Genomic DNA, 12,062 nt, shown 5'->3' with positions numbered 1-12,062 from the left:
ATGTTGGGGATCAACGAACACAGATTGACAAGTTCTTCATGGTTCTTACGCTTATTGGGCCTCCGTCCAAATCTTGAGACCGTCCGTGATCGGATTCTTGGCAGTTCCTCCGTTCCATCCTTGGATGATGTGTTTGCTCGCCTCCTCCATATCTCCTCCACTCAAACTTTGCCATCTGATAATACTTAAGATTCTTCTGTGTTAGTTTCTCAAACTAACTCTCGAGGAGGACGCAGTGGTAACCGAGGTAGAGGCCAACGTCCTCATTACACCTATTGCAATAAGCTTGGCCACACTCGTGATTGATGTTATCAATTACATGGGCGGCCTTCCCGCACTGCCCACGTGGCCCAGTCATCTGATCCTCAGCCACCTCAGCCTCCGAGCTCCTCCACATCTCAGGGTATTTCCCTCACTGACAGTAAATATGATGACTATCTCCGCTATCAAGCCACCAAGTCAGCTTCTGTTACTTCTGTTACCCAGACTGATAATGTTTCTACTTGTCTTACCCACACATCTTCTCTTGGACCTTGGATTATAGATTCTGGCGCTTCTAATCACATATCTGGTAATAAGGATCTTTTCTCTTCTATTACTACTACCTCTGCCTTACCTACTGTTACCTTAGCTAATGGTTTTCAAACTATGGCTAAAGGCATTGGTTTGGCACATCCTCTCCTTTCTCTACCTCTCACTTCTGTCCTTTATGCTCCTGAGTGTTCCTTTAATCATATCTCCATCAGCAAAATCACTCGTACTCTTAACTGCTCTATTACTTTTTTTTGATAAATTTGTGACCTTGCAGGACCGGAGTACGAGGAAGACGATTGGCATAGGACGTGAGTCTCAAGGCCTCTATCACCTCACCTCGCCTTCAACTCCTGCAGTTTGCATTTCCACTGATGCTCCCCTCCTCATCCACAGTCGCCTGGGCCACCCTAGTTTATCCAAGTTCCAGAAAATGGTCCCTCGTTTTTCATCTTTGTCGTCGCTTGCGTGTGAGTCCTGTCAGCTTGGGAAACATACTCGTGTCTCATTCCCAAAGCGTTTGAATAATCGGGAAAAGTCTCCTTTTGAACTTGTCCACACTGATGTTTGGGGTCCTTGTCGGACCGCGTCTACTTTGGGATTTCAGTATTTTGTCACTTTCATTGATGACTATTCTCGATGTACTTGGTTATTTTTAATGAAAAATCGAGCTGAGTTATTCTCTATTTTCCAAAAATTTTATGCTGAAATCCAAACCCAGTTCAATATTTCTATTTGTGTGTTGCGCAGTGACAATGCCAGGGAATATTTTTCTGCACCATTTACTTCATTTATGTCCCAACATGGGATCCTTCATCAATCTTCTTGTGCTCATACTCCTCAACAAAATGGGATAGCTGAACGTAAGAACAACATCTTGTTGAGACAGCTCGTACTCTCCTTCTCTATAATAATGTTCCTTTTCGTTTCTGGGGGGACGTTGTTCTTACAGCATGTTATTTGATTAATCGTATGCCCTCATCTGTATTACACGATCAGATTCCTCATTCCCTTCTTTTTTCTGACCAATCATTTTATTTCCTTCCTCCTCGTGTTTTTTGTTGTACTTGCTTTGTTCATATTCTCACTCCTGGACAGGACAAACTTTCTGCCAAAGCCACAAAATGCATCTTCTTAGGATACTCCAGACTTCAAAAGGGTTATCGTTGTTATTCCTCTGAGACTCATCGCTACTTTCTCTCCGTTGATGTCACCTTCTTTGAGGACTCACCATTCTTCTCCACCTCTGAGTCTTTTCCTGTTTCTGAAATCTTACCCCTTCCCATTATCTCCCCACCTAATGCAGTGCCTTCTCGCCCACTTCAGGTTTATCATCGTCGTCATCGTGTCGCTGTTCCTCCTTTGGTCGAAGTATCTGCTAACTCACTTTCTATCCCTTTGGCTTCTCCTGCCCTGGCTCTGCCTCCTTCTGCTGACTTACCCATTGCTCTTCTGAAAGGTAATCGATCTACTCGCAATCCTCATCCCATTTACAATTTTTTTAGTTACCATCGATTATCTTCATCCTATACTGCATTTGTTTCTGCTATATCTTTTGTTTCTCTACCCAAGAGCACCCCTGAGGCTCTTTCCCATCTAGGCTGGCGATAGGCAATGGTAGATGAAATGGCTGCTTTACACTCCAATGACACTTGGGATCTTGCTGTTTTACCCTTTGGTAAATCTACAGTTGGTTGTCGTTGGGTCTACACAGTTAAGGTTGGCCCTAATGGTCAGGTTGATCGCCTTAAGGCCTGCTTAGTTGCTAAAGGCTATACTCAGGTTTATGGTTCTGATTATGGTGACACTTTCTCTCCTGTTGCCAAGATAGCTTCTGTTCGTCTATTGCTCTCCATGGCTGCTACGCGTTCTTGGCCTCTTTATCAATTAGATATTAAAAATGTTTTCCTTCATGGGGATCTTGCTGAGGGGAGGTCTGGTTTAGTGTGCAGGTTACGTCGTTCTCTATATGACTTGAAACAATCTCCTCGAGCATGGTTTAGCCATTTTAGTTCTATTGTTTAGGAGTTTGACATGTTTCGCAGTACAGCAGACCATTCCATTTTCTATCATCATAACTCTTCAGGGCAGTGTATTTATCTGGTAGTTTATGTGGACGACATCGTCATTACAGGCAATAATCAGAATGGTATTCAGAAACTAAAGCAACATCTTTTCACCCACTTTCAGACTAAAGACTTGGGGAAACTCAAGTATTTCTTAGAGATTGAGATAGCTCAATCCAGTTCCGGTGTGGTTTTTTTCCAAAGGAAGTATGCTTTAGACATTTGGAAGAAACCGGTATGTTAGACTGTAAACCGGTAGACACTCCTATGGATCCAAATGTCAAACTTATACCAAGACAAGGGAAGCCTTTATGAGATCCTGGGAGATATCGGCAACTTGCAGGTAAATTGAACTACCTCATCATTACTCATCCAGACATTTCTTTTCCTGTAAGTGTTGTTAGTCAATTCTTACATTCACCATGTGATAGCCATTGGGATGCTGTAATCCGCATTCTTCGATATAACAAAAGCACACCAGGCCAAGGTGTGTTGTACGAGAACAGAGGTCATACCCAGGTTGTTGGTTACACAGATGCAGATTGGGCTGGCTCACCCACAAATAGACGTTCCACTTCCGGGTATTGTGTTTTTATTTGAGGTAATCTAATATCCTGGAAGAGTAAGAAACAAGATGTAGTGGCCAGATCTAGTGTTGAAGCCGAGTATCGAGCTATAGCTTTGGCAACATGTGAACTCATATGGCTGAAACATCTTCTTCGGGAGTTGAGATTTGGAAATGATGAACAGATGAAGCTTATCTGTGACAACCAAGCCGCTTTGTATATTGCATCCAATTTAGTCTTCCATGAAAGGACCAAACACATTGAAGTTGACTGTCACTTCATTAGAGAGAAGATCACATCAAGATGTGTGGCAACTAGTTTTGTCAATTCAAATGATCAACTAGCAGATATTTTTACTAAATCTCTCAGAGGTCCTAGAATTAAATACATTTGTAACAAGCTTGGTGCATATAACATATATGCTCCAACTTGAGGGGGAGTGTTAGATAGTGTACAGTTGTATTGTGGGTCCCACTAGCATGTATATATATACCCAAGTCCAATGTGTATAATTAATAGTTTTTAATAACAAAAATTAGGAATTCTCCCTTTTCTCTCTTTTCACACATGATAATACCTATGAATCAAGAAAATAATATTTTAATCTGGATTTTTCTTCCCAGTAGGCACAAGTTTCAACTGGGCATCAAAACAATGCATGACCTAAGCTCTAATGAGATAAGTAAGATACTTTGGAAACAATTGCGCATAATTGGGAATTGATAGACATTGGTGAGTGCCTAACCCAGAAAGATTTCCCATGACATTCTTCTTTTTAGCTCTTCCCTCTGCTATTGAAGGATCCTCATCCATTCATAAGATCTGGTTCTCCTTATCCTTTTCATGGTAGACTTTTTCTCTATTGATGATTAAACAATAGGATTCTTACTTTTCACAAACACAATAAGAGAGGCAGAACTAGAGTTAAAAATTGTATTATATGTCAACCAACAACCTGCTTATGGTTTAGTCTGCTTTCCCCACTTCTGTGCTGATAGTTTGGGGGGCTGGAATATCCATGATTTCAGTAGGAAAGCTGCTGTGGCATCTTGCCCCCTGTTTCTTCCTCAAGTCTTTTGAATGTCAAGCTTGCAAATGATTCCTCTCAAGTTGTCTTAAGTCTGGAATCAATGGCATCATTTGCTATCAAAACAACATTTGTCTCCCTACGAAAGCATGCTAAAAATCCAAGATTATGTTACTCACCACCTTTTTAAGTCTGTTTTCTAGGACCTTAGCAAGAAGCTTGTATAAACCTCTAACTAAGCTAATAGGTCTAAAGTCTTTTAGATCTCTGCACACACCCCTACCCCTCCTCCTCCCCTCTCTTTGGCACCAATTTAAACTCCTCTCAAAAGACCTTAAATCACAAAATTCCATAAAAAACCCCATAACCTCTCATTTCACAAAATCCCACAAAACTCCCAGAAAGCCATTCCAACCAAGGGCTTCATCACCACTTAAGCTAGATAATGTGGCTAGGACCTCCATCTTGGAGATGGAATCTCTTTTTTTTTTTAATAGGACACCACACATGAAAATATTGAAAGAAAAAGAAGTACAATAGGAGGATGAGGAATCCTCCCTCCAAATGTGAAACTAAACAACACAAAAAGATAACAAGACACTACACTATGTCAACTACGCACAAGCACCCTTGACTATACCGTCCCATTGGAACTACACACTGCTAGCCAATCTAGTTGTAATACGTTAAGGGGAATGCCCTTAAAAACTGCGGAACAAAAAGCCCAAAGAGAAGCAAGGAAATGAATGGAGTCCCAAAGATTCTCTGAATTCCTAGCTTTGTCCTCAAATATCCTAGCATTTCTTTCCCGCCACACAACCCAAAGATTCTATGGAATCTCTAGAGCTTCTAACATAGCACTAGGTAAGGAATCAAACACCAACTCACCAATGCTCAGCCTCTACTCCCTTGCCTCAAACAAAACCATGTGAAAAGCATTTGTCGCACCTTCTTTAATGTTGTCCTCTTTGAATAACCATTCACCATTTGCCCTTAACTTGGAAAAAAAATTCTGTCTTCAAGTATAGGCCATTTTGTGAAAAAAATTTGCATTCTTATACCTATAATGTTAGTAAGGGCAAACATGCCCACTTAGCAAAGTCATTGCACCTTCACATGGGAGAACTAGGCTTGAGTACCAACATTCCAAGTTTGGATTTTTTTTTTTTTTTTTTTTTTGAGGCCTTGACCCTCATTTAACTCCTGAAATATCTGCTGAAAATTGGAAAATTTTGGTGGAAAGTTAGAAACATTCTGATAAAATCAGAAAAATCCATGCAGTTTTGAAGCTACATCATATTCGTTATTTTTTTTTTTTTTTCCACATTTTGGAACTAGTGCTTCAAATTCTTGAGAATGATACTCCATGCAGTTTCTAGTAAAGTGAGGGGTTGATTTTGTAACAAAAAAGAAAAAAAAAAAAAAGGGAAAAAAAGAGGAACTTCTAGAATTCATTAGCATGCAATGATATTTTTCTTGGACAGCCAGTCCTGTGTTTGTCTGGCCTGTAGTTTTAAGAGGCATAAGGCGCAAAAGTTTCCTATAGCTTAGGCACAAGGCACATGCCTCAGCAAGGTGAAACATGACCTAGGATGGATATAAATTTTAAAAAAAAAAAATGTAATCCAAAATCTAATCAAATCAATAAAAAATTTAAGATACCAAACACTTAAAAAAAAAGTAATGAAATTATATAAATTTCAATATACAATTAAAAGTTCAAAATTAAAGTAATTAAAAAGGAAAAGTAAAGAGATGAGGCACGCCTCTGCAACAAGGCGCATGCCTTAGCAAGTGAGGTACAATAACCAAGGAGTGGTTGCACGTTAGACCCTAGGTGCGCTTTTTTAAAACTATTGTATGGCCAAGGATAAAAATGTTGAAATCCACAAAAATATTGAATTTACAGAAATATTGATAGAAATATCTCGATATCAATTCCAATAAGAATGAAAGAAACAACATAAACTGATTTTAAAAAAAGGAAATTTTTGTATGGAACTTTTAGAAATGATAAAACAATCAATAATGCACAAATTGAGCTAATTTTTTTCTAATTAGTATATTCAATGAAAAAAGTGTAATTGGTTAATAATATCATATGTGTTAGTAACAAAAATGACTCCAAAAGTGAATACCAAAATGGAATAAGGAGAAGCAGTTTTTATTTCATTGAATTTCAATATTTGAAAACACATTATGTTTAACACCAAAATAATGGCCAAATGTAGTTTAGAGATACTTGATGATAGGATAACGTCTTGATCCAAATATTATTGATACCTTGAAACGAGGTTTACATGCTTTTTTATGTAATTACGAGCATGCTAGGAAGAGGTATCTTGATTCCTCCCTACTGCTCCATGAATAAGGAACTATGACTTCACCTAAGTGCTTGTTTGAAGTTGTATTCTCTATATCCAACTTGCATAACACCCCTCCAACATTGTCTTTCAACCTTGAGTCCACAATCTCGTTTGCAATCAAAACTGCATCCAAAATCTGTCTACCCTCCACAAAGGCATTTTGGGACTCCGAAATCACTTTCCCCATTACCTTTTTAATTCTATTAGCCAACACCTTGGCCAACAACTTGTAGAGGCTGCCTACAAGGCTGATAGGTCTAAAATATTTCAGATCTTCTGCACCTCCCTTAGTTTCACCTGAGATGCCCAACGGAGTGCTATGGCCAAGCCTCCTTCCAATAAAACCCAAAGATTCAAATCTCATTCAAACCTTCCTACATGATAAGATCCACTTATACAGCCAACCCAACCCCAACTGGCTTGGAGAAGAGTCTAACCATTTTGTCATAGTGATCTTTGAAAGCACCACTTATCCAAAACTGATCCAAAGTTGAAAAATAAGCATCCATCAAAATTGAGCTTATGACAGCCAAAGAGAGGCCGTTTCAATTTTTACTATATACACAAATTTTCTTATATTTCTGGTATTGTCCACCAGAAATGGGCTAGTACATTCATCAAACTAGCCTTCTGTACATCTGAAAAAGGTGTAACCTAAGTGGGGTGGTCATTGGCATGTTTGGGCTCTATGTAAAATTATGGAGCAGTTATGATGTCTTTCTGTTCAAATTTTTCATAAGTTTTGGCAACTTCTTTTTCAAGATTGCTTGTGTTTTGTTCTGCTACCTCTGGAAAAGCAACTCCCAAACTCTTTCAACAATCTATGATCTTCCAAATCCAAGTATTTCAATTCCATTCTCTACCTTTTTCCCCAGAAACCCAAGAGATAATAATAGTCAAGTCTTCACTGGATACGCATCAAAATATAATTTGTAACACATCCTGCAAGCATGGAACATATGGCAGCAACCCCTACCTGAGTCCTATTACCAATCTACTACTCGTTCTCTCTCCATTCAACAGAATAATGCCTAGATGACTACTTAAGAATTTTGTTGAAACTAGCCTCATAACAAGGTAAGATAGTGGGATTCAAGCAGCCTCAATTTATCCTCATAAATTCCAAGATTCCTCTCCAGTCAAACCACCTGGACTATAAGCACGGTTCTAGCAAGGACTCTACTTGTCTATCATTGAAGCTCCTCTAAAACCTCTATAAAAAATAAGCATCATCTCTACAGCATCCTATTTCTCTTGCCTATTCTTTTATTCTTCCTCATTAACAAAACCAAGAGCAAAAAAACCACCTTAGTTTTACCCTGCACCACCCCCTGTTGCTGTTCTGAATGATAGTTTCTAAGCTAGTCAGTTGAACTTCATTAGTTTGTCTTCCTATAGAGACCTTTATTCTAGGGTAGATGACCCTTCTTACTGCTAATTCTGCCACTTCCAACTTTATTAATGAAGGAGTTTCCAGGATATGGTTAAAGGAAATCCTTCATCAGTTTTCCCTTAGAGTAATAGGATGCGGATGACAAACTGCACAAGTGGAAAATGTCGAGTTTCATTCCTCAGTGTGACAGAAGCTGGGACAGCATGTTTTCATTTGGTTGAAAATTTTCTTTTTGGCATCCTCCTATCTTTAGAAGCACCTATTCAGTATTCCAAAAAATATTAAGGAGAAAGAAAAGATATGATTTCATTCTTCTTACAAATGAGCACATGTGATGTGTTAAATCCAGGGTCAAAAACATGCCACAAATTTGAGCTCAATTTTGCAAACTGATTTCAAACCCTATCATCCTGGCAGGAAAAATTCCAGGAGAAAATACCATTTCCTTCAACTTAAATTATGACAAAAGAGATCAGGTATGAAGTTAACCTGTATAGTCCAGCACATGCAGGAAAAAGCTAAGCTTATAGAAGAAGGTTTCCAACTGTTTTAGATCATTAACAGGAATCTCAGAACCACTATTTCCAAAGAGCCCCCCAGGCTTCCTCAGATTGCCACCAGATACCACCTCATATATCAGGAACTGCAAGCAATGCACCTGAAAAAAAAATTATATAAATATTTGTATTATTAGCTAAAAATAAACCATAGTACTTTTTTTCAATGCCCAAAGCACACCTGTTTAATTCAAAAATGAAAAGATCAGTGAATTTAGCAACCAAAAAAGATATGCTGAACTGCATTCAACAATTTTTGTAGTTCAAAAGATTGCATAATGAACATTACAATAATAAGATCCATAACCACACAAGAAGAAAATTTATACAGCAAGAAAACTTTAGATTAGAACTAATCAGTATTCTCTCTTTAGTGAATTAGTTTTCTTTAGATAAAAAAATAAATAAGGAAATATATAAGGGCAAAAAATAAATAAATACTAAACACAGAGATATAAAGATAAATCAGACTCATATGATTCACTTCTCATTAATTAATAAAAATGATTTACAAGTTTCCTACTTATAGGCCCTACAAAGAATAAATTAAGGGACAAAATAACTGTTACAGCTATTCTATTTTAAACTTTCCTAATCCTATATTTACACAAAATACAATACAGCTATTCTATTTTAAACTTTCCTAATTTATAGAAGTTGACTAATCCTATATTTACACAAACAAGTAAATCTCCTAGGATCTCAGAAATATCTCAGCCGAGATATTCAACTTTCCAACACTCCCCCTCAAGCTGGTTTGAAGATATCTTCCATTGGTAGCTTGCCAATCAAATTCTTGAATAGCTATTTTTGTAGCCCCTTGGTAAGTATGCCCCACAGTCAGTTCGGTAGTTGGAATATAAGGCATACAAATTAGTCCAGTGTCCAGCTTTTCTTTGATAAAGTGTTCATCAACTCCAACGTGCTTTTTTCTATCAAAAAAACTAGGTTATGAGCAACAGAAATTGCTGCTTTATTGTCACAAGATACCTTCATGGGTAATGGACTAGAGATCTTCAAGTCTTCTAGAAGTCCCTTAATCCACAACACTTCACAAATTCTATGAGCAACAGATCTAAACTCAACTTCTGCACTACTCCTTGCCACCATATTTCGCTTTTTACCATGCCAGATGACCAAGCTACCTCCAACAAAGGTACAATAGCAAGAGGTTGATCTTCTATCAATTACACTCCTATCTCAATCTACATCAGTGTATGCTTCAATTTGTAGATGACCATGGTTCTCAAACAATAAAAAATTTCCTGGGGTTCCCTTCAAATAACTAAAATTCTTTAAACAACATCAAAGTGTTCTTGTCCTGGTGAGTGCATGAATTGACTTACAATTAGTCTTTGAAACTTATCCCTATTCACCACTTCTTCAGGTTTGACAGGATGTAGCTTCAAATTGGGTTCAACAGGTGTCTTGGCCACTTACATCCTAGTAGACCTATTTCACCAAGTAGATCAAGCACATATTTTCATTAGGAGACAAAAATACCTTTCTTTCACCAGGAAAATTTCATTCTAAGATAATCCTTCAATGCACTTAAGTCCTTGATTTCAAAATCCTTTGCAAGCACCTTTTTTAGTCACTCAAGTTCAGCACTATCATCAACTGTCAAGATTATATCATCCACATAAACAATCAAAATAGAAATTTTCCCTCCATTCGAGTGTCGTCTATAAAACAATGCATGATCAGTTTGACTTTGACAGTAACCATGACCTTTCACTGCTTCTCCAAAACGTTCAAACCACACTCTAGGAGATTGTTTAAGGTCATACAATGATTTTCTCAATCTACAAACTTTATCTTTACCAAGTTTATTTAAGAACACATTTTTTACATCCATCTAGTGTGAGTACCAGTTAGAGTTCAGAGCTAGAGAAAGTAAATGCGGATTGAGTTTATCTTGGCTACTGGAGCAAATGTTTCTTGGTAATCAATCCCATAGGTTTGTGCAAACCCTTTCACCACCAATCTTGCCTTGTACCTTTCTATACTACCATCAGCCTTGCATTTAACTATAAACATCCATTTGCATCCTACAATCTTCTTCTCCCTTAGTAAATCAATAACCTCCCAAATGCCATTTTTTCTAAGAGCATTCATCTCTTCTAGAACTACTAACTTCCAATCCGGATGATCAAGAGCTTCCTAAATGGTTCTTGGAATAAACATATGAGATATTTTAGAGGTAAATGCAAGGATTTTCGAGGATAAAGCAAGGAATTCAGAGTTCCTTTGGGACTCTATTGTTTTCCTTGCTTCTCTTTAGGTTTTCTGTTCCAAGGCATTTAAGGGGACTCCCCTTAATGTGATTCAACTTGATTGGATAGCAGTGTGTACTTCATAAGGATTGGTCCTTAGAGGGAGTTCGTTTGTTTTATGTGTATTTTCCTGTAATTTAGTTGTCTTTGGCGGGAGGATTTCTCATCCTTCTTCTTGTACTTCTTTTTCTTTCAATATATCTTTGTGTCATTTCCAATCAAAAAAAAAAATGTCTTATGGTTAATGGAAAGTCTATGATATGACACATATCTAGCAATAGGATGCTTGGTACATGTTCAAACTCCTTTCCTATGTGTCATGGGAACATTAAGATCTAAGGGTTAAGTACTAGGAAGTACAACAATAGAAGGAACTGAAACTGAGGGATTACCTGGAATATCTGAGGAGACAGATCTTGGGGATAATGATTAATCCAGAACCAGGATTGTATACTGATCTTTACTTTTATGATGAGTATGTCTTCTAGTATAAACCATGATCTCAAATGTAGGATCATTGCAATCATTTTGTAGTATTTCTCCCCCTTTATGTGGCACATTTATATTCATCAAAGGTAGATTAGAATTTCCTTCACTTTCATTATTTAGAACAACTATTTATCGAGTATTAACTGGCTTGGGAAAAGAAGGATTAGACAAAGGCACAGATATTTCCCAAAACTGATCTTCTTTTCTCTTGTTGTCCCCTGTGAAGATAGTTTTGGCTGAAATAAGGTAGATTTTCCAAAAAAGAAACATCCATACTAATATGAATCTTTCTAGTTTTAGGGTTATAGTACTAAATACCCTTTTTTATTTGGAGCATACCCGATGAACACACATTTTTCTGCTCTAGGAGATAGTTTCTATCGAAGATAACTAGGAATGTTGACAAACATTGTGCTGCCAAACACTTTCAATAGTAAATCCGAAGTTATCCTAGATTCAAGAAAAGCATTTTTAAGACACTTTAATGGTGTAGTATACTTTAAAACTTAGGTAGGCATTTTATTAATCAAATAAGATGTTAAAATAGCATCACCCCACAAGTATTTTGGAACATTCATAGAAAACAGTATGGCCCATCCTACTTCAAGTAAATGTCGATTTTTTCTTTCAGCAATACCATTTTGCTAAGGAGTATCGCGACATGTGGATTGCTGTTGAATACCCTTTTCTTTCAAAAAGTTTCCCGCATTGATTAAAATATTTTGTTCCATTTTCAGTGCCAAATATACTGATTTTTGTTTGAATTTGGTTTTCAATCATACTGTAGAAAT

General features: G+C 37.4%; 1 protein-coding gene across 2 annotated transcripts in view; it reads right to left on the bottom strand.

The window, feature by feature from the left end:
• Positions 1–12,062, bottom strand: part of LOC100253517 (protein PIR) — a 123,294-nt gene that overhangs the window by 49,861 nt on the left and 61,371 nt on the right. For both annotated transcript variants that reach the window (XM_059736341.1, XM_059736342.1), the window contains exon 16: positions 8,439–8,607. In XM_059736341.1, the coding sequence (XP_059592324.1) occupies positions 8,439–8,607 (169 nt within the window). The remainder of the gene's footprint in view (positions 1–8,438; positions 8,608–12,062) is intronic.

This window comes from Vitis vinifera, chromosome 4 (genome assembly GCF_030704535.1).
Source record: "Vitis vinifera cultivar Pinot Noir 40024 chromosome 4, ASM3070453v1".
Taxonomy (NCBI): domain Eukaryota; kingdom Viridiplantae; phylum Streptophyta; class Magnoliopsida; order Vitales; family Vitaceae; genus Vitis; species Vitis vinifera.
Note: the sequence above shows the minus strand (reverse complement) of the source record. Positions and strands in the feature narration are given on the sequence as shown.